Consider the following 23,413-nt stretch of genomic DNA (forward strand, 5'->3'; position numbering starts at 1 on the left):
CAGGGTTGAGTTAGGTTAGTATGCAGAGTTGCTTAGGAAGCTTGTTGGGGCTTTTTCCTCCTTCCCCCTCAAAATGAGAAATCAATTTTTCCTACACGGTAGGCAAGAACGTCAGCCAGATCAGATGAGTCCTGTCCAGTATTAGCATCCTGTAGGGAAAATCCTTCAAGTCCTGGCTGGGTGGAGAGGACACTGGCAGAAAGCAGCAACATTCAGTGCAAAGTGAGTCCTTAGGTTGCTGTGAGAGACTCTCAAGAACCTGCAGAGCCTCCCCTAACAAGTGTCCCTGGGCAGATGTACCAACACAAGCAGACCTATGTTTATGAAGCAGGGCCCTGAGTTACGTTTCGTTACAGCAGATATGCGAGATAACCACTGACTTTAACACAAATGTCAGTGGGGCTTTACAGGTGTGGGTAGGAAGGAATGCACATAAAAGCTTGTACATTTGTATGCACACGTGTGCCCTCACACAGCAATTTAATGGAGTGGCTGTGTTGGCTGGGTTGGCAAGGTCATCCTGTCAGGAGAGAAAGGCTACGAGAACTTGTGCTGCTGCTGTGGGTAAGCAATATTTGTTGGCTGTTAGCTGTGCTGTCAGTGTGTATCGTTCCCTAAAAAGTCTCATAGCACTGCAAATAAGCGTGAGGCAGAGAGACTCACTTCCAAGGTGAAGTTTTTTTCATGAAAAACGTGAGTGTTATCGCCTCTTTAGGGGGGAAGGGACATACATCCGTAATGGTCAGGTTCAAATCCAAAGTCCTCCAGCACGAAGAACTCGTGTGAGGCTGAATATAAAAGAAGTTTTAGCTTCTCCCAGTCCCAACATGGAGGCACAGCCTGACTTGAGCTTGTGTGTCAGGGTCCGGGGGGTCCCAAAGGGCAGCTCTGCGTTGCTAAAGGGGTAGGCAGGCCCCTGGTTCCCACAGAAGCAGCGTCAAAGCCACAGGTTCCCAAAGCCTTGAACTGGTGTGTCGATGCCGACGACCTTCTTCTTCTGCCCCATTGCGGGAGCACAGAGGGTCCTCCCAGGCCGGGGTTCCAGCGACCCCGTTGTAACGAGAGCACCCCACAGCTTCTGTTTGACTTCATTCACATGAGATTATGTTGTCAGTCCTGTCGAGCAGAGTTTTTCTGCTGCTGCCATCCCCTTGCAGAGAGCCAAAGGGTCAGTGCCACAAGCATTGCTGTACAACGAACAGCGGAGTCTGCAGTGCGGAATGCACGGGGTAAGGAACCTGAGGGATTCAAAGAAAAACTATTTACTGATTTTTTTTTTCCCCACCCATTCTTAATCTTAAACGTCGAGCAGAAATGTTGCAGAGCCGACAAACGATAGCCCTCCACAAGAGGGCTCCTATTCCATAAAATCGGAGCTGCTTGGAGCGGCAGGACTGTGAGCTACAGCCCGGCTCGGCGCTTCCTGCAAAACCTTTGGAGTGTGCAGGGATGACCAATTTAAACAGCAGCGGGACGTGGCTCAGTACACCCTGCAGTTCCCAGATGGCAGTCGGCCACCGAGGAAGCACAGCTTCCATCCCTGTCCCCAGACAGCAGCTGTCCCAGGCACTGGAGCTGGGAAACGCCACCTACGGAAAAGCCTGGCAAACTTTTGTAACAAAACAGAGGAATGTGGAAGAAGGGGTTTATTCGGTAGGTGAACTCCTGCCACTGCCATCACAAAACTCCCCAAAAGTCAGGCTAACCAAGGCTCTGGTATCTGTCCCAGGCAGGGCCTTCCCCGGAGGAAAACATGAGTGGCTGTTCAGGTTTGGAAATGAGATGGTGGCCCGAATGAGAGTTTCCCCTCCTTTCCACCTCAAAACTGTTAAGCTTTTAGATCACCACAGCACACAGCGTGACAAATTCATGAGTGGCAGGACTCCACAGCTGCTGCTCTGAGGCACTACCCTGGCAATTCCGTGGGCTGCAGTGAGAGCAGGAAATGCCGTCACCTGGATAATGATGCCAATAAGAACAGTTACCTGCTAACCTTTTCCTTCAGACTCTTCACTTAAAAATGTCTTTTTGCAGGATACAGCCCTGAATGCAGCTGAGCTTTCAAGCCAAAGCCAATATAATGCTTTGTAATCATAAAACTTTGGCAAGCCAGAGCCTTCCCCAGCCCATCTTCTGCAACACCTCATTGTTGAAGGTAACTCCTTTTAAAATATGAGTGTTTCCTAGGCAGGTCTTACGGAGGAAACTTTTCCATTCCTCCAGCTGCTGAAGGGAGTGGAGATATCTCAGAAGTGGACTGGCATAGCTGGTATTACTGGGAAAGCTGGAGTTGTTCTCTTCACCCCTCCCTCACCACCATTTAGTCAACCCTTCATTTCTATTATCAGTGATGTTTCCCATGTTTATGTATCAGATCAGGCTCACAGGGAGTCAGCCAGAAGTAACTTCTAGGGGGCTGAAGCCACATGTGGGACCTGTAGTAGTGATGAGCTACTTACAAATGAGTCCAAAAGGACAGGGACTAAAAGACTGCCCAGTTCTTAGTTGAGAAGTCCATAAAATGAGCAGGGCAGCGGCAGGGGATGTCCCTGCAGATCCTGATAGTTGGAGGACTGTGCTGCAAGCCCACCTCTCAGATATTAATCAGCTTCCTTGCACAGGTTCAGAGCAGACACTGACAGTCGAAGCTGTCAAATGTTCTTTTTCTTTCATCTCTCTATCTCTCTTCATCCCTATTTAGTCCCACAAATTTTATGTTCATTAATGAAATGAATGACAAAGAAACTTCCACACCATCCACACAGGGCCATTCTATGGAAAAAGCATCTTAGCAGCCCAGCAAATTCAGTCCTCTAACGTTTTTCACTAGATTAAGTTCTAGAAATTTGAAATAAACTGAACAAACCAATGCCCCACAAGGAATTTGAGCATCATTCCTCTAGTTACTTGACTGGGAAACACAATGTGTCCAGATTGGGAATAGGGCCCTACTGCTGTTACTTACCCTAAAAGACAGCCCATGCTCATATTAAAAGGCACACGTGGTGTTATGAGCTAACATGGCATGAGAATCCAGTGGTATTTGAGAGGCTATTTTGCCAAGAGAAGACTGGTGAAGAAAACTACCTGCAAATGCAATCTGGTCATACAGATGACGTTTCAGATGTCACTTTGAGGCTCACAGGTGGCTTCGTACCTTCCTTCATACCCTCTTCCACCGGATCCTGGGGCTTACAGCAGTGAGGACAAACTGAAATTTGGAATCAGAGAAGACATAAAAGTGATGACTCCAAATGTCTTCTTCAACAAAGTGTAACTGAGAGTGGGAAGAAAGTAGAGAAGAAGTTAAAGAGATCCTTTAGGTCTAGTTACTTCTATTTTAATTTGGCAGGACTCACCCCTGCAGTACATCCTAATATGCTTGGCCCATAGCCATAGTCTGATCTGATAGAAAGCTCTGTTATGTATAAATATTATCAATATAGTGTCATATGGATAAAACAGTTCTCATTAGCACAGGTATAGAACCTCAGCCTGGCACAAAGACAGGTTGCTACATGCTAAGTCAGAAGGGAAATAAAAGTTACACATCACTAAATGCAGCTTTCCTATCAAATGAAAGAATGCCGGTGTTAAAACCAACAAACTCTTTCAGTGCTTTTAAAGGAGCTCAGAATAAACAAGTCCACTACGTATCTCAGCACCTATGAATGACTTTTGTTTTAACTGTTCAGGTTGAATCTCTACTACCACAGCAAACTGTATTTGCACAAATCACGAAATATGAATCATAAGCCATTCTTTAAGTGACCTCTAGTCTTGGTGCTCTGTGTTTGCATTCCTTAATTACTGTAAAGACAGGCTGTGAACCTCAACAAAGCATCTGCACGTTCTGATCACCACAACAATCACGCATCTGAGAACTCTTACTTCCGTTTCGCTCTGTCTTTCTATTCTTCCCTCCCACACTTCAGCTCTTTGAAGCATGGCCTTTTGAGCTCAGAAACCACTCTTAGCATCAAGGCAACTCCTGACTCAGCTTTCCATGGGCCAGAGCAACAGAGGTGCTCTCCGACCTACTCTGAGCTCCCGCAAGAGCTCTTGAAAGGTGACCTGCAGCAGCACCAGCAGGAAGCACTCTTAGGACAGGTATTTCCCTTCCCAAACAGGTGGCAGTGCCCAGCAGCACTGAAATGGGACAACTATACAAACTGGGAAGTTGGATGGAAACTCTGGCTTCAGTTACTTACGGTGTACACTTGGGCTGGAAAGTGGCTGTACCAAATAGCACCACCTGACTTGGCAAATCCACTCCCTGTGCATATTATGCAAATGGGACTGAAAAGGAAATTCCAGTTTGTGCAGCCCTGTGCCATGCTGTTGCAGGTGATTGCATTCTACCACACGGGTATGCTTTTTACATCTGCTTTAAAAGCAATTTGGTCCCTATATAAAAGACTATCTCAGAATGCTCCGGAATCGTGCTAATTTAATGGTGAGGAACCTTTTAATTTCCAGCCAATATTTGTTTAGAGCCAAATCTTCCAATTCCAGTTCATTTTCTCCTATAATTAGAAGTGCATTATACATGCAGCTAACAGCACAGGCTGTGATCAAATGTGATTTTCTAGGTTTCAGCCTGCTCGTTGCTTTCCCGTTGACACAGCCCCAGGGAACAGCAGGGGACAGCCAGCACTGGTGTCACAGGGGCACAGGAATGGAAAATGAGGAGGTGCACAGGTGTAACCAAGAGTCACTGCCTTCCAGAAGCTTTCTTTCTCTGTGATAAAGCACTAAAAGGAAATCAGCCCAGCCTGACTCAATGGTCACGCTGGTTTTTGAAGGGATGTGGTCGACGAGGAGGGGAAAAGAAAAATAGTAATGCAACCTCCACACCTCCGACTTGGGAGTGAACTTGTCTGAGTAGAGGTATCAGAACACACAAGCATGACAAACTTACAAGTGTCTGTAAGCAAACTGAGTCCTTGCTGTCCAGCAAATAGCCTTTTCCAAAGGGGGGTACCCCGGTGACCATGGTGGGCTGGGGTGCTCAGAACTGGGGGCTCTTGGTTTAAGTGGCCTGAGCACAGAGCCCTCCCAGTGTGGGATTCCTGTCCCCACACACGGCTTCCCCAGCGCCCTGACAGAACTCGGTTTGGTGGTATTTATAACATGTTGCAAGGCCTGCTGTCATTCTCCATGACTGCTCTGCAAAGCTGCTAACAGGGTGTGGATAAGACATCTACTGCTGTTGGCTTTCAATCCTTGCTGCCTTTATAAATCCATTAGATGTCTACCCACATCTTCAGGGGCTTTCTGGTGAGGTCAGCTTAGACATGATTAGGAGCAACAGCTAACAGATGAGATTTTTTTGAGGGGGGAAAAAAAATCTACTTAGCTGCCAGCTAACCCTGAGGTGTTTGAGATTCCCTTTGGCATTGGAAAGCTTCTGGAGACACGTCTGGAGTTACTGAAGACTTCATAGGGTGGGACCAGGCACCTCACCTGTGCCGTTTTGGGCCACACAAAGAATACAAATCCAATTCTCCTGATTGATGTTCTCCTAAAAGTGGGGCACTGCTATGCTGAAGTGTTTTCTGTGGCCCCAACACTATGTATTTTTGTTACTTTGGCTCAGCGACTATCTGAGGGATTGTCTAAGTAGGGTGTGGAGAGAGATCCAATTTTGAAACTCTCAGTGCTCAGCCGTATCTGTCATGATCACCAAAATTCTTGGCATCTTAAGGCACCTTAGGTCATATCCTCATACACAAAAATGAACCTCTGTGAATATCTTCATTTCTCTATACCCCTGGTTTTGGAAATATTCTGATCTGATGGCAAAACTCCCCATCACCCTTTCACTCCCAAACCTGAACCCTAATGCTGCCTGCACACAAAATGTAGCAAAGTCGTGAGCTAGACTTAGGTTTTGTGACAGTGGATGCTGAAAGGAAAAAGAAAAGGAAATGAGAAGGTAGAGAAATACCTGATGTGGCAGTATAGTTTCTATAAATGTGTATCTTAATGGAAACATAAGCAGTAAGAGACAGTTTCTTGAAAAAGGAGGTACACTTACCACGCCTTGGGAGGTATCTTGCTGCCAGGATGATTGCCAAAATGAAGGTGATAACAACGATGCTTGAAGCAGTAATGACATTATAAGGTGGAGGCACAGGGGGAACAACACAGTCATTTGTTTTTTCTGAGGCAGGAGAAATAAAAAACAAAGGACACAACAACTTACTGTCTTTTTCACGTAAGAGCAGGTACATGAATTTTGGTGGCTCTGGCTAAGTTCTGACTCAGGTATTCAGCCTGAAAATGGACCTATTCAATAAACAAACAAGAAAAGCTGGAGCCTTAATTTCTTCCACTTCGCCGCATTTGCTCTGTGCTGAAATTTTTAACATATCCACAGAGTGTGAAATGCTGGGGTTTTGTCCAGAACAGAACTGAGACAGGCAATATTTAAAAACACATAAGCTGTTTTAAAGAAAGTATTTAGGCTTGGTGGAAAAGTCTGAGTCCGCAGCTAGAAAATTTCCATTTTCAAAGCTACCCTGCAGTTTTCCATACTGGTTTCATCATATTTATGCCTAATTCTTTTCCCTTTGGATTCAGAGGTGAAGGAGAATGATGCATTAAACAGGCTGGAACAGACTTGTTTTTTCCGTGTGGCAGGAAAACAGTGTTGTGGCAGAGTTCAGTTTCAGTGGATCCAGAGCCTTTGGCTTTTCACCACAGGAGATGACATTCCACCACTGGGATATAAGAGCAGATACCAGGCCGTTCCTGTGCACTACAGGACAACCCTAATTCAACAGGAGGGACAGACTTGCTGCATGTCTGTAGGTCCCCAGAGCTGTGTGCACAGATCTTCAGTTTTTCATCATCTGCATCTGGTAGAGCTGAGCATCATTCCATGTCTAAGACACTGGCCTGATTTGCTGTACAATCTTCCCCCCCCACTGTAGGGTTTGCCTCCTGTGTTCACCAGAGGCTGTATTCTGCCTGGAAGTCTGTTCATAAAAGATTTGTCTAAAGGACCAATTACATCATACCATAATGGGAGTCGTTCTATATCTTAAAAAGCAGGGGTTTTGTGACTGCTGTGACTGTGTCACTGTTGATTGCACGCTCCTCTGAGAATCTGTGTGACAACAGTGTAATGCTATTATTGCTTTTTTTTTTGTTGCTCTCCTTTTCTATGTAGCATGATATTCATAACCTTCTTCCATTAGCATCTCTAGGGACATTATGTGCTACATCCAGCTATAACCAATATTCTTAAAGCACTGGTTCCTGGCATTCGTTCTGAAGCTCAATGGCACCTCTCCCCACAAGCCCCTTTGATTTTAGTAAGGTAGATAAAAAAGCTACCTTGATGAATAAGGTACAATTCCCTAGGAAAAATAGCACTTCTCTATCTTCCCCTGAAGGTGCCCTTATCTCTACAGTGAAAACATCAGACCCACAGACATTTCAGAACACTTTTTTTTTGGTAGCAACATTAAAAAAAAAAAAGTCCTTTTGGCTTTAAGAATTTTCTGGCAAATCCCCTTCTACTGCAAAACATCTGGACCGTAGTATGCTGCCTTCCCTCATGCTGTTTCCACTTGTGCCTCAAGCTTTTCAAAGCACAGAGTTATCTATTATGCTATCACTTCTAAGCCAGGCTCAGTGATGGAATTCTTTTCATATGAGTTAACCCTATATTACATTTGAAAGCAGAATTTTGTCTAGACCCCAGCTGAACAGTTTCTTTCACTGAAGCAGGGACAAAACACTTGCTAAATGAGGAAATTCTTTTTAAGTGCATCCTGTGGCTTTTAACGCACAAATACCATTCAAACACAAGGTCTGTGTCGTGCAACTGGCAGCAGGACTGTGCTGGTGCAGAGGGGCACTGGATGGTGGCAACCCCGACCTGTGGGAGCAACTGAGCCTGATGTCACCAGACCACAACAGGATCCAATTGCCGTCTCAGCCCAGCTGTGACAGAAGAGCAGCAGGGAGACAAAGCCATCACTGCTTGTCAGTCCCTGTTGTAACTCTCCCTTCCCACCCCTGCTGTCTTACGGCCTTTGAAACATTTTGGCGCACAGCTCGCAGGTGGGGTCGTTGTGTCATCCTTGCACGAACAGTAAAGGATGTTACAAAACAGTTTTGTAACCAAAAAACATTAATAACACATACCCAGAAGCAAACTGGTGGACTTGGCCAAGCCGTCGTGTTCGACGGAGCAAGTGACGTTGACGTCGCTGGTCACGTTGAGCACCAGCGTGCCAGTGACATTGTACGGGCTGGGGCTGGACTCGGACACCCAGCTGGCATTCCACTCCACAGACACGTTGTTGAGGGCTCCAGAGATTCTGGGCTTGGGGAAACCTCCGTGAGAAGAGCACACTATCACCATCTCGGCTGATTCGCAAGAGCTAGCGGACACCTCTGCTGTTATGCTCGGCTGGCTGAAGTCGGCTGAAGCAAAAGAGACTCGGTTACCATTCCGTCAGATCGCGGCGAGGGTTGCAGTCCCCATCACCCACAGTCAGAGGAAAGGCTCCCCCACAGGGCATTCTCCCCCTGCTGTAATTTAATTGGCCTCTCTTGTGCCATATTGCCAGTCAGAGAGCTGCAGCAGCTTGCTCAACTCACTGCAGAATGGTCCTTTTTGGAGCAGCTACGGTTTTAGTGTGTGTTGGCTCCCTGCCTGACTCATCGTGTGTCCACATGACTGCTGGGATCTGCACAAGGCAGATTCTGGTCCTTAGTGTGTCCTCCGTGGCTTCTGCTGCCCACAAAGGTCTCAGATACCAAGTAAGTTTTAACTAGTGAAAGAAACTTGCTCAATACTGCGTGGCTGACCAGTGGCAAGCAAGGAGAGACACAGATTTCCCTCCAAACCCACTCTCTGTTGAGCAATATGACACTGCCATCCAGCCTAGAAAGTCCCTTCAGACATCCCAGCATGCTTCCAGCAGGGATGAGGGAAAATTTCCCTTTCCCGATCCTCAAAATAACGGATCCCACTTTACCAAAAGGAGCAGAAGTCTACCACAATTGTTCCAGCTGGCCTGTTAAGACAGCAAGGGAATTTCTGGAAGGAAAGAAACTTTGTGGGCAGGAAAAGAGATCCGCAGTTTCATATTTTTCATGCAGTTAAGTCCACAGCCCTCATGGTTAGAGAAGGTGCTGGCAGTGCACTTCCCTTTTTTCATACCAGTTCCCAGAAAGATCGCTAATTTTGTCTCCTTGTGCGTATGCCCACCATGCCCTCAGAAAAGCAGGCAGTGGCCAAACCTCAGGAGCTGGTTTGTATTTTAGTTTTGTTGATCTCCCTTCCAGATGGGGAATGCTCCTTCACTGACTTGCCTGGGAGATTCCTGCAACTCTCTGCTGTTAAAGGTATTCAAAGGTATGTATATATTTATGTATGTATGTATATATTTATATATGCCACCAGTATCTCTATCTTCAGCTGAGACCGACCGCCACAAAAACAGGGGTGGAAATGGAAAATAATGTCAGTGGAACTTTTTGTGGTTCAGGTTCATTTTGAGCAAAGGAACTTGGTTTCTTTAAGGTAAAAATACTCAGATCTCCAGCTGAGTTCAACCTTAGGCTGTGGAGCTGCGGTGCACCCAGTGAACTGGCCAGGCCCCGGAGAGCCTGGGCTTCCCAGGGGTTTGGATGCGAGCCTGGAATGCTGCTGTGGCCACCCCCTTCCTCTTTCAGCTTGGATGCTTGCCATGCACCAAGGGCTTGGTCTGGCTTTGCCCAAAAGACATCAGGGGCTGCCTAGGGGATCCACCAGCAGTGGTACCTGGGGAGGGGTCCTGAGAGGGGTCCTTTCACAACAGGGAGGCATCAAGGGGAGGAGGTTGGGCTTGTGGTGGTAAAAGCAAATTCTCTGTGCCTGGGGTAGCTTTGGAAAGGTAAGTGGGGAGGCTGCTAGAATGGAAATACTTAACACGCCTTCCATCACTCTTTTAGGATGCCTGATGGAAGTCTACCTGCTCCACTATGATAAAGCTCGGAGGAGCGTCCTTTACCCCCAACAGTTGGCACTGGGGGGTGTCAGGAGACAACCCACCTACCTGTAACAAAGAGGGTGACACTCTCGTCACACACAACAACGGAGTTGTGCTGAACCACACACTGGTAAGTGCCATTGTCCAGGATTTCCATGGGGGAGATCCGCAGGATGAGGTCCCAGGGGTCCATCTCTGTGCGGTTCTTGTACCGGTCATGGACCTCGATCAGGGTCCCGTCGGAGTAGGCCAGCACCACCAGCGTCACCCCCGGGCATTTCTTCTGCCAGTAGGTCCGGTAATTCTGCAGGCTTTCCGAGCGTGGGATTTCATGGCAGCAAGACAGGCTGACGTTTTCCCCCAGTTTGCTCCTGATTACTCTCTTCTCCCGTGCTTGGCCTGTAGGTGAGGGGCAAACAAAAGTCAGTGAGACAGTGGTATGGCCTCATGTCAGGACCTGCTGCCCAGAGCTCACCTCTTTTGGCTCTGTCTGCACCCACTGAGCTGTTTTAACAGCTTCAGCTCTGCACTGAGGGAAGGCCTCCCTTGGCATTGCCTTTTACATCATGCTCCAGTCCTGCTTAGGATCCTGAGCTGGTGGGCACTCAAGGATTGCTGCATGGACTGACGAAGGCAAAAGCAGGAGGAGTGTTACCTGCCTGGCCCCCTTAAAAAAAACATGCCTCACTGTCAAGGATTGCCATTATTCCTGTAAAGGGATAGAAACATAAATGCACAAACTTCTATCTCCTCTGCTCTGCCTTTGCAGAGCTCAGTGCCTGGAAAATCTCTGTCACTCTCTTGTGGGTTCCCTGCATGCCCAACAGGGCCACAATGGACTATTAGCTTTGGGGGATTAGGGTTTTATTGGAAGATTTTTGTTTTGTTTTTTTTTGGGTTTTTTTTTGGTAAGAGATGAAACCCCCAAATTTTCAAGATCCCAGCAACTAGAAGCAACCCTACAATGACAAACAAAGGTTACAGCCATGCTGACATCAGCCTTCTAGTACTAGAAAACAAACAATTTTGCCTAGTCTAGCTAAAAGAAGTTTATATTTTTGAAGGCCCATGGGCCTCCCTTGGGGTGACTCGGAGACCAGCACAGACGTTCCCCAACTCCTGCCCAGCGACCGAGCCACTGCCATACCTAGACTACAGGCATGTGCCTACAACAACAAGCTGAGACCCTTGCAAGGGTGAAAAAAGGTACAACTGACCCTGAGACTAGCTCAGTTGGTTAGAGCATGGTGCTAAATGACACCAAGGTTGTGGATTTGATCCCTGTATGGGCCATTCGCTTCAGACACTTGTGGGTCCCTTCCAACTCAGAACATTCTGTGCACTTTTACCACATTAGCAACAATCTCCCTACTGAGCACTATGACTATTATGCACTCCACTCCCATGAGCAGCCTTGCTTTCCCATTCCCTCCTCTTTCCAATGGGTAAGTGCTCACAGGGGCCAGGACTTAGGAGGGAGCAGACTACCAAAGAGCTCCTGCTGCTGCTGAAAGGTGACCCAGCACTAATGCACAGTCCTGTGCTGCAACAAGGCAGATGGCTGAGCTTTCACCTGAGTTTGTGCAACCCTGGGGGTGATGTGCACCCTGCTGCGTTAGTCCAGAAGGTCGGGTCACTTTACATTTTCCTTGCTTGCCTCAGCCTCGGTACCTTAGCGCTCATCTCCAGTGGTGGAAGTAGGATATCAACCCATTCCACTCCACTGATGAGAGCAGGAAAACAAGCAAATAGCTGGCTTCAGGACAGAAAAGATTCAGACTCCTTCTTCCTTCCCTGCAGAACACATCTCAGTAAACATGTCGGAGAGAGGAAGCAGGAAAGTCCTGACAGGCGGTGTGTCACTGATGGGGACAGTGCAGCATCACCGCTGGCGGAGGTGAGAGCCCACGTGCAAAGCCTCTGCCTGATGAATGAACTGAAAGCTTGACAAAGCTGAGCCTAAGAACTGCCAGCCCCCCCAGCAAAGTCTGGCTGGTGCTGGCTCACACTTCATAGTCTTTAAGATTCTGTGAAATAAGCCTCTCCCCTGCAGCACACCTACCCCTGTCCTGCTCCGCACACTTTACATTAAATCTGTAGGAAACGCACTGAAAAAATGCTGTGGAGGTCCTGGCAACACTATGGAATGTTTTAATATTAATTATTATTTAATTAAATAAAATAGAATGCAATTAAATTAGCAACTTCTTATTTAACTGCTTTCCCTCCACTCAGCCGCTCCGTTGATCTTCCAAAGGGAAAGATTGAATTTCCCCACACGCACACACTACCTGCACTTCCCCTTATAATGTGTTGCAGATTCTGAGCCACCAAGCCCACTCTGACCTCTGTCAGCCAGAAATTGGCAGACAAAGGTAGAAAGGTAGAAAAGGTAGAAAAACTAGTTCTTCCACACCACCTGGGATAAGAACTGCCACGTCTTGCCAACCTCTGGCAGCCTGAAATTTAGGGATTTCCTGACATCAGCAGTTCAACTGCTACTCCTTCAGGAAGAGTTCTTGCCCCTTCAGGAATGCATATATATTTTTGGCTTTCAAAACATCGTGTGGTGATGAGTTGCACAGTTTGATTACATGGCGTGTGAAAAAGCATTTTCTCCTGTTCACCTTAAAAGCAACCCGCTTCAGGCTGTGACTCTTGAAATTCCTTCTCCTCTTTGTCTGCGTGCATTTGTGTGTGTGTGTGCTTTTTCCCTTGACCACAGCAGCTCAGTCAAACTTTGGGATTGTGGAGCCTGATAAAGACCATTTCTTTTGTGGCAATAGGGGAAGAGTGGGCGTACAGTAAATGTCAGGGTGACATCGCATCATGAGTTGCATGAGGTTCTTCGTACCTTGCCCCTTAGAGTCTCCTTTGCAACCAAAAGGAGAACAAAAACCTTTTCAGCAGTACATGTGCAGGGGCTGGAAACTCCTGCTGATGTCACGTCTACCCTTAAAAGGCTCTGCAGCCCTTGAAACTGCAACCTGAATGCTGCAAGCCTGAAGGAACCAAAGTCTATGGAGAGTCATTCAGCCTCACAAAAGTCCCCTTTCGTTTTAAAGGTGAACTGCAAAGCAAAAATGAAAATTCAGTTCTGTTCCATTTCTGTGCTGAAGGCTCTCTGTACCCAGTCTGTGGGGAAGGTATTCACCACGGAAACAATTTTTAATGAATTTTCTAGAAAAAAAGATCCCTCCTCTTCCCACCCCTCTGAAGCCCACCCACTCCCTTGCTGTGCACGCACATCTCTCTGTCACTGCAAGCCCGTGGCGTGTGCCAACACTGAACTGATAAAAGGGATGACTTTCTGTTCCCTGTGCAGAAAAACATGTTTCATTCAAACTGTGCCTGTGCTGCAGATGCCCCACACAGCAAGGCTCATCAGAACAGAGAGGAAAATCATGGTTTCTTGTTTGCTCTGAGAGTCAGCAAGCAGGAGAGCTCTACAATCTCCCATGTCCCTGTTTCTTTTACTCTTTGCCCGAGCCTTGACTCAGAATTTCCCCAGCCACAGAGAGCTTGGGATGTTTGTGGCACATGCAGCCGCACAGTACAGGAGAGAGGGTTGCCTCTGGGACAGAAGTCCTGTAGAGACATTTGACAGTAAAAGGCAGCTAAAGACCTAGCAAAGCTCTAGAGAAGCAGCGCCAAACTGTTGGAAACCTTCAGATAGGTCCTGGTGAACAGAAGCTCCAAAGCCATTCTCTTTCCCCTGCGTTCCCCATTTCTCTGCCCTTCTCAGCTGCTTCGCCTTTATTTGCTCTCACCTGGTGTTGCCTTGCTTTGCACACAATGCACAGAGCAGCACACATGAAAGGAAAGGTGGGCCTGGAGTCCCTTGCCAGCAGGTAAGACAGTGGATCTGCACTTTTTTTTTACAGACAATCCTGCAAAAAAATCTAAGGCAAATTGTCAGCGGAGCTCCAAAACCGAGGAGGTAAAAACAGCCTTGCTTTTTTTTTTTTTTCCCCCTTCAAATTCCCTATTTGTCTTTGCAACAGCAGCTGCTATCTCTACTCATAAATTAATGGCATCACTGACTTTGCCTAAGACCAAGCACTCCCACTCTGCCTGGGCACTGACACCTTCCTCCCACTCCATCTGTGTGTGGGCTGAAACAGGGACTTGGGGAAGCTCTGGGAGGAGGTGCACGGCATGTGGTGGTGAGGTAAGGGCACTTCTGGTAACTGGGGCTGGGCTGGCTGAGCAAAACCCATCTTGTGGAGCTTCACTGTTCTCCTGGCGGCCATCCCCTGGGACCACACAAGAACCACACTCAGCAGTCCTCAGGTAATTCTGCAGATCAGGCACCTCGTTTTCTGTGAATCGCACATTTGCCCCAAACTTGCATGATTTATCCCTTGAGGGCAATGCAGTATTTTACAGGGATTTCCAAGCAAGACAGATAATCTGTGGAAAAATTAAGACATTTTTAAAAGCTGAGCCTTTGGTATTTTTTTTTTATCCCAGGTGATTGTACCAACGAGGACTGAGATTCTCTCAAAGCTTTTCCATGGAGTGCTGTGCTACACTGCAATACGTGAAGAAATGCTTTGTATTTAAGTCAATGCTGTGACAGACTCTTGTGAATACAGTGATCACACTTGCCCAGATAACCTCTGTGCTCCTTCCACACAGACTCCACTCCAGCAAGTTCAGGCATGCAAAGGGAGGTCTCGGCAGGCAGAGAAAGGAGGAGTGGCCCCTTCCTCTTGCACTTCCCATCTTCACCTTGCCACATTCCTCCTGAACAAAACAGCAACCTCGCCTTGCCCAGCTCTACACTGTTGGTTTGAAAATTGTTATAATATCCCCCTGGTGTTTTGGTGTCCGACTGCCTCAGCAGCCTTCGCTCTGTTTTAATGCCGTTTGCACGTATTTACCTTTCGTGAAGAAGTCCTTAAAGCCATGAAGTTGCTGTGAAAACCAGAGGACACCTTCCCATGTCTATAGACAGAAGGTCAGCCCATCTTTTGGGGTGCACACTGATCACACTTTTTTCCAGCAGTGTGCTAACTCAAATGAAACTATCAACATTACTTGTCTCCCTGAGCATAACTGATAAGCAGTGATGTACTGCAGGTAACACTCATTTTAGAGTGGTTCACAGGGTGCTCTCAACTCATGCAGATGTCCAACATAGGCCCAATTCCTTAGGCATGCTGTGCTCCCACTGAAGCCCTCTATCTGACTGCAGTTTCCTTTGCAGGTTGCAGACCAACTCTCTGCTTTCTCCAGTCTTGATCCCTGGCTCACCAGGAAGCTGATTTCACTCCACCCTGACTGCCTTTTTGCCATGAAAGCCAGCAAGGCAACCCAGCCAGGCGGGAAACCGAAGGAAGCGCTGTCACTAAGTCATGACTTGGTCAAAAACCTGACTTGAAAGGGAAGGAAACTCCATCGATGGCCAAGAAAAAAATGAAATGTTTCACAATCTGCAATTCGCATCTGAGAAAACCAAAGTGAATCTGAAATACTTCGGTGAAGGGGCTCGCTGCAGCACCCCTCCCTCTTGCTCCCTCTTGCTCCGGCTCAAGTTTCAGTACCTGGTTGAGATAAAGATCTGCTTCTTTCTGAGTCACCGCTGGGACAAGCCCGCTGCCCGGGTATGTCCAGCCTGCTTTGTTTATAAACATGAGTAAGATCGCAAGTCACTCGGCAGTTTTCTAATTCTGGCACTAGCCAGGAGATCAGATCAGAGCAAGGAGCTGGATGTGAGACACAGAACTACTTGGGGACGGGATGGGGACTTTATCGTGTTTGAAGATCTTCCGCTTTACCGCAGAGCACTCCACATTGGTGCTGCTCAGGGAGGAGGGGATGCGGGGCTTGCTTATCTCCCGTGCTGCACATCAGAAGGGACACCGCAGGGACAGAAGGACTTTTAACCTTCCCCCTTTCTCCGTTCCCAGCACGTGGAATGTGACACTGCTAGAATTAAAAAGGGCAGGAAGAGACACTAAATCTGTATGTCCTCAGAAGATTTGCATATTTTGGTTCCTTTAGAGATCAAATTCCTGCAACTGGCTCAGCACTCTTTATGATTTCCCCGTTTGGGGGCAGAAACTAGATGAGGCAGTTGTGTAAGACGGGCCTTTGGGGGAGGTTTGTCACACTCAAAGACAAAAATAAATTTGTTAATTTTTTCCCCTGCAGACTCTGTCTCTTGCTGACTGGATCACTTTGTACTTCCTCTATATTTATCTCCCAGCTGAAGATGTTCTCAGATAATTTTCCTAATTCCTCCAGTATCACTGCCATGCATGCTGCTGCCCTTGTAGCAGTTTCTGAAGTTGAGGTCCTCCCCACTGCTTGAGGCCGTAGTTTTCTTCAGTGCTTGCTAAATCTCACTGTCTTGCATGCTCCCCAAGTAGCCAGCCCCCTCTTGAAACTAATAGAAGGTGAAATTGCCCAGTAACCAAGAAAATCAAGTATGATACCTCTCACATAAGCCCACTCTGAATTAGAGAAAAATTATAATTTTTTTTATTTTATTTTTTTGTTGTTGTTGCTAAAGTATTTGCCCACAGCCATAGTGACATTCACCAGTGCAGCTGATGATGCTGCAGGCCTGCCAGCCATTATCTTGTTAGAAAAACCGGTCTCTGCTCAGGCACTGACTCACAGGATGCTCGGCAGACGACAGCCTTGACAGTAACCCCGCAGCTGGAGGACTGCCTGGAGGAGAGATTACACAGCCCTAGATAAGAGCACAGCACGGGGAATGGGAATTAACTGGAGGATGACCAAGAGCAGTCCAGAGGTGTCTGTAAGAGTGAAATGAGAGACCTGGGCATGTGCTGCTGGAGCGTCAGGGAGCATCGCGGTGCATGGAAGGGGTTCTCTTGGCACTTCCCCCAGCACAGGGATGAAATCCTTGTCTGTTGGGCATTTAAAACCGCACAAGGGTACCTGCTATGGCAGCAGCAGCGCTGTGCAGAGAGACTTGCTTCAATGCTCTTTTCTATTAACTTTTTACATGATAGGGTAGCAATCTGGGCTCACCAAAAGGTGAACACCTCGGGATAGGTGTAGGTGCCACCATTAGCCATCAGTCAGCACTTTCTTTTCAGTCAGGGAGTCCCCTGGGACCAATGATATTTTAAAAGCATAACAGTGAAAAAGCAGAAGCAAAGCCCGTGGTATTTCCGTGTTGGGAGAGATTTACGTATTCTCGAACGAACTCCCGAGACTCTCAATGGTGATGTCCCTCCAAGGAGACAGAACAGCTACAATTAAACATAAAGTCAACCTATTTAACAACAGAACTGACCTCCTTTTGCCAAGTGAACAGACTTCACTGCATCCAGCACACCTGCTTTGAGAACTTACAAAAAATACCACATCTACATGTGCATGGTTTTTATACAAGGAAGCACACGTTTAAAAGGAAGGAGAAGCCTTCAGCCTGGAGGAGAGAAGGGTCCAGGAAGACCTTAGAGCAGCCTTCCAGTACCTAAAGGGGGCCTGCAAAAAGGCTGGAGAGGGGCATATAGTGATAGGACAAGCTGGAGGGAAGGTAAGAACAGATATTAGGATGAAATTCTTTACTATAAGGGTGGTGAGGTACTGGAATAGGTTGCTCAGAGAAGCTGTGGATACCCCATCCCTGGAAGTATTCAAGGCCTGGCTGGATAGGGCTCTGAGCAACCTGGTCCAGCAGAAGGTGTCCATGTCCATGGCATGTTGGAACAAGATGAGTTTTAAGGTCGCTTCCAACTCAAACCACAGTATGATTCTACGAGTGGGAAGAAATCCTATGAGAATTTCTCTGAATGTGGAAATTCTCCCCCAGCCTGGCACAACCTTGGGATGCAGCCAGACGACAAACTGGCACTGATCTCATGTCTTCCCAACACAAGTATAGGAGATATGTCTCCCCTTCCCCTTCCAATCCCACGTGCTCACTCTTGCAGGGCTCTCCAGAGTCTGGTTCAATACACCACACTGGTATAAAAAAAGGGGGGAAAAGAGACTTTCTGCTGAGCTGGAAGGTGAAGTAGATCATCCAAGGATCAGACACTAGAACTAGTACCAAGGAGAGGAGGATCAATGTAGCCAGAGAGGAGCAGGATTGTGCCTTTTGATGGCAATGACCTTCTTTGTCCCCTCAGCTCTGCATCCTGTCTGTATCCATTCCCCTCCGGGTTACACAGCACCGGTGTAAAACCAAACTGGCAACAAAGACAGAGGGCTGATCCCAACAGAAAACAAACTCACCACAAGCAAGGCAGGGGGATAATTCCACCAGTGACATCCTTCATTTATGTCAGATTAATTACACCCATTAAACCACGTTTGAAACTCAGAGTCGAGGCAGCGATGAGCGGGAAAGGTGTGAGGGCGCACAGGGTGGCAACTCCTGCTGGTAACCTGCCACGGTTAGTGAAAACTTCCACCCCAAACTTTGCATGTTTAAATGCAGGAATGTCCAACATTAACATTGCAAAGAGGATACAAATGTCTCAGTGATCCAAGAAATGCAAAAAAGCGGTTGCCCTCAGTGCAACATGAGGTCACTGGAGCTATCCGGGTTCATTCTGATCTAATGGGGAAAAAGGAAACGATGTGGGAGAAAGGAACATTTGACCTGTAGCTTTACAAGCTTGGTATTTAGGCATGTAACTGCATTTTGACCGTGTGAGATTGTGGCTTGTCTAAATTTAATTTTCTGTTTGGTTTTTTTTTCTTCTTTTCCCCTAAAGAATTCTTTCATTTAAAAAACACACAACAGAAGAAGTAAAACAGAGTCTATAAGCAAAAGCAGGAGCCTTTAGCTGGGTTTCTGTTTCTCCAGATGAGCTCTTACAGCAGGTTTCGCTCTGGATGGACTGACAGACAGGAAGAGGAGTTCCTTAGTTTCACTGCCCTTGTTTTTGAAGTAAAGACTTTTTTTTCTGCATGTCTGGAACAGGGCGAGACAGAAACTCATCCAAAAAAAAGAAATTTAAACAACAGCTGAAGGCACTAAGAGGAATAAGGCAGAAACTCAATTTTCACCATGTGATCAAGTGGGCAAACCTGGCATGTACAGAAAAATTTCTGCCACTTCCACCATGAAATCTGCCCCAGCACAACCGCTATTGGAGCTGGAATAGAAATTAGACACCAAGCACCTAAAGCTCACTGCTAGACACTTCAATATTTGGGGGTGGCCACGAAGCAGGGAATCTTTCTTAACCCTATCTGTCCCTTTGTGAAACCCAGCTCCACTCCAAGCTCTTTATTGGCGGTAACATGTGGGAGGGGATTCCCAGAGCGGGTTACTTGTGAGCCAGCGCTTGCTCGCAATGCAGAGGGAAGTGGATATTCCCCCCCCACTTCCCAACTCTCCAAAAACTTAAAAAAGCTGCAGGGAATTTTCCTCAAAACTTCTCAAAAAATTTCACCACTGGGAAGAAACTAACAGCTAAGTGGTCCCCAGCTGGAAGAAAAAACTCCAGGGAAGCTTAAAAATACTCCATGGACACAAAGCCAGGCTTGCTGGGTCCCTGCAGTCAGTGCCTACACCATGTCTGCACACAGGGCAGGGAAAGGTCATACTGAGTGACTTCCAGCTACGTTGTCCTATCTAACAACTGTGACTGAGAACATCCTACAATTTGTAGGTAGGTGTGAAGGTGCAATGGCAGGAGAAAAACAAGCCCATGGGGATACCAGCAGTGCATTCAGATCGTAAATCAAAAAGTCTGTGCTGCAATCAAGGCTGTTCTGCCACTTTTCCACGGTGCTGAGACAGCAGGACATCTGTGCCTCCAGCAGCAGATGGCATCTCAGAAGCAGCTTTAAATTACACTGGCATTTCAGTGGGGCACCTCAGGTGAACACCAGAGTAGCAAAATTCAGTTCAAGGGGAAACAAACGGGTCTGCATAGCTTGGACATACATGGAATTCCTATGAAATGCAAACTTCAAATCATCCTTTTAATAAAGCCCCCCGTTAATGCCTTCTACTCCTATGATGTGAAAATTCAGCCTGGCATTCCCTGTATTACTGTTTTGCTCACACGGGGTTTACAGAGAGCAGTTGTTTCCATCCTAGCGTGCTCCCTGACCTTTCCAAGTGTTACATCATGGAGCTGTGCCAGCATCAGGGCAGCTGGGCCAAACCAAGGACACAGGCTTTGGGAACCAGCCCTGACCGTGCCTTGATGTGGTCACGAGCAGTCCCACATGGTGGCAGTTCTGTAAATGCTGGCCTTGGTGACTCGCTTGACATTGTGTGGGAAGTCACTGGCAGGGCTTCGCTATTTTGCCACAACCAAGTCAGAACTCAGTCCCTGTGGTCGACCTAGAGAAGGCGTCACCTACAAGCAGCAGTAAAACCTTTAAAACCCATTCATTTGTGGGTACCGCACCAAGTATTTTCAAGTGTCGCTAATGCAGGAATACTGATTTTCAGAGAGAAAAGTTTCAGGGTGTGTATGTGTGCACACACAGAGAGAAAGGAGGTGCATCAGCTGTCCTGTTCTTATCAGTCTGCCAAGCACCTGCTCCTGAGGCACCACAACTTCCACAGCCTCCTTGCATGAGACGCATATAACAATTGTGCTCCAAAAATTGAGATAATGTTTTTAGAATAGTTTGGTTTTCCTCTCCATCTCCTGCAGAATTTAACCCCAGAATTTTGTAATCAATCAGATTTGGAGAAGTTAGTTTTCTCATCAGCAGGATGACCAAATCCTGCTGGCCTATGGGTTTTTGCCTTGTGTTTCCCAGCCCAGGCACATCTCCCCATGCCTCCCAGCCCGTTCCCAAGCTCTTGGTGCCACGATGCTCCTTAAAGCTCCCTTGCAGCTGCCTCCTGCCCTTTCTGTAATCTGGGCATGGGGAGGGTTAGCCCAGGCTTTGGCTATTTGGGTGCTGCTCATGGCTTCCAAGTAGCAGCCAAGGACCTCTGCCTTTCTGCCACCTCTGCCTTCCTGTCAAATTTGGGTGAAATTGGTCAGGGGATTTGAAAGGTACAAGCAGACGACGAAGACAAAGAGGGAGAGATGGAAAGCAGGATAAACTATCATTCACTTATGTGGATACAACTAACAACTTAGTAAACCATATTAAAAAAAAGCACTTAGTAAACCATATTAAAAAAAAGTACAAGAAGAGCACCTATTATCTATTATTCTATTATCAAACTCCTGTTTCTAGTAGTGGATATTTGCAGGTATCAGACTGCATATTCAAGCATTGCCCATCTTTGGCGAAGAAACAAGCATCCTTTTTAAAGAAGATACACGACTGGCGAATTACCACGTGCTCGTAATTACATTAATAACTTACAACAAGCTCTTAAAATACAGGGAGAGAAGCAGTTCTGCTCATGACAGATCGTTTGCCATTGCAGTATGGGCAGAATAATCTGTGCTTGACACATACTTTGCAAGGACAGAGGTAGGGGAAAGAGTGAGGAGAAGACAGGAGAGCCGAGACCTCAGAGCGGCATTTGAGGTAGTTGCTTTCTTTTCAAGTGAGCTCTGCGATTCACTCCCTGTTAAATTCTCTGAGTTTTGTTTTAAGAGAGAATGAAACTTAAAATGAAACTGGGCACCAAGTATCTCCCAGTTTCACAATATCAGCACGAAAACCTCCTAATTTTGCCTCACTTGATTTTTAATCAAAGCCTCGTTTCTGCCCAGGTTTGCTCTAGAGTATCGTTAGCTGCAGTGAAACACTAAAATTGCCAATAAGCACAGTCTATTTTGCATCCACAATGAACCCCAGCTCGGAAGTGAATTTTTGTGTGGTTTCAAGGTTAACATCTCACACAGCCGAGAAGACTCATCCCAAGCCTCTTGAGGTCAGGAGGGATCTGTGGGCTCCAGTCAGCTTTGCAGCAGGTCCTCGAAAAAGGACAGGGGACAGCCCAGGCAGGACTTCAACGAGAATTTGTGTTGTTGGAGAAAGAACTCGCTCGGCACTGCGCTGACCTGACCGGAAGAGCTCTGACCTGCTCTTCAGAGAGCTCTGACCTGCTGCCTTTCCTTATCTTTCCCACCACACACCCACTGTTAACCATCCAAAAAACTGCAGAAACCACCCCACCGCGGAAACCGAAGCCAAGGAGCCGCGCCGCGTGCTCCCCACAGACATCAGCAGCCCCAAAAACACCCTCGTTTCTCTCACCCTGGCTGGGATTGGAGACCAACTTGCCCCTCTGGGAGCTGTCAGGCTGGTGCTACTGGCCTGGGGAGCTGAGAGCTCAGGGATGCTCAGCGCTCACTGCCGCGGCGAGTGGCGCCAGTCACCCAAAACCTGGCCCAGGCTCAGCCCTGGCAGAAGACACCAGACGCAGTGTCCTGGGGGCTGACGTGCCCTGCTGGGACCCGATCCCCTCCCGTGCTCCCGCACCGGCCGCTCCTGCTTACCCAAACCAAGGCAGAGCAGCGCCAAGAGCCCGAGCCCCAGCCACGTCCTCAGCGCCAGCGCCGGCGGCGCAGCGGGCAGGCACACCATCCTCCTGGAGCTCCTGGGACAGGGGGAGAGGGGGACACGGTTAGGAACCACAGCGCCCGCCACAGCATCCCTCTCTTTTCCTGCCTGCCGCCACCCCGAAAAACCACGAGCGCCAGCCCAGCCCGCCCCGCTTCCCTCGGCGGTGCCCCAGGGTACCTCTCAGTTCCTCGGGTGAGCGGCCACTCCCCGGGGCAGGGAGGGGGATCAGCGCCGGGCCATGGGTGCCTGGCTGCTGCCACGGGATGCCGAAAGGCTCGCTCCCCGCCGGGGTGCCGGGGGAAGTCTGGGCGACTTCTGAGAAGGAGGCGGGTGCCCATCCTCCTAAGTCACCTCGTCCGCCCACGGCTTCCTCGCAGGGCATGCGTAAGGCTGCAGAACCCGCCGCCCTCGCCGCCCCGGCATGGGTGCTGCCCTCGCCTCTCTGGGGTGGTTCGGGTGTGCCTCCAGCCGGGACAATTTCAGGCTGAAGGGCCCTGCTTGTTGACCTGTAAGTGTCGGGCAGCGCCAGTACTTGGTGGGGGCTTTGGAGTTTAAGAAACGCGGCTAAGATAAACCCCGGTGATAAATTTGGGAGTAATCTCAAATTTTAAAAAAATTTCACCACCGTTTCAGGCCCAGCTGGATGTAATCCGTCAAATATAGTTCCATAAAGAAAATTTAGGAAGGACTGCTTAAGCTGCACGTGATGGCTGCTATGGCCGAGCACCTGGGCAGGGAGCAGCTGCTGGATGTGTCACCAGGACCAAACAGGCTCTGGAGAGCATCCACCGGCCCTGGAGGGAGAGGTGGAGGGAGCATTTGCCTTCCCAGGTCGGGTCCCCCCTCCTCCAGAAGGCACTCACTGCTCACCCAAGGCCCCAGCTCTGGATGGGGAAGGGGAAAGACATGGACTATCCCTGCTTTAAAGCCTGGAAGGACAGACCCCACAAACCCAAGTGGCCAAACAAAGCCAGTCTGAAGCA

At 48.0% G+C, this 23,413-nt stretch overlaps 1 protein-coding gene across 1 annotated transcript; it reads right to left on the reverse strand.

Moving 5' to 3' along the window:
- Positions 1–447: 447 nt before the first annotated feature.
- On the reverse strand, positions 448–22,721 carry CD80 (CD80 molecule). The gene is made up of 7 exons (XM_027692669.1): positions 22,608–22,721; positions 22,364–22,464; positions 10,062–10,394; positions 8,161–8,442; positions 6,041–6,166; positions 3,088–3,211; positions 448–1,238 (listed from the first exon to the last, which is right to left on the reverse strand). Exons 2-6 carry the CDS (start codon positions 22,449–22,451, stop codon positions 3,105–3,107), a joined length of 936 nt encoding a protein of 311 aa, XP_027548470.1. The 5' UTR covers positions 22,452–22,464; positions 22,608–22,721; the 3' UTR covers positions 448–1,238; positions 3,088–3,104.
- Between the last annotated feature and the right edge of the window lie 692 nt (positions 22,722–23,413).

Source organism: Neopelma chrysocephalum, unplaced genomic scaffold, assembly GCF_003984885.1.
Source record: "Neopelma chrysocephalum unplaced genomic scaffold, ASM398488v2 Primary Assembly neopelma1_87, whole genome shotgun sequence".
Classification (NCBI taxonomy): Eukaryota; Metazoa; Chordata; class Aves; order Passeriformes; family Pipridae; genus Neopelma; species Neopelma chrysocephalum.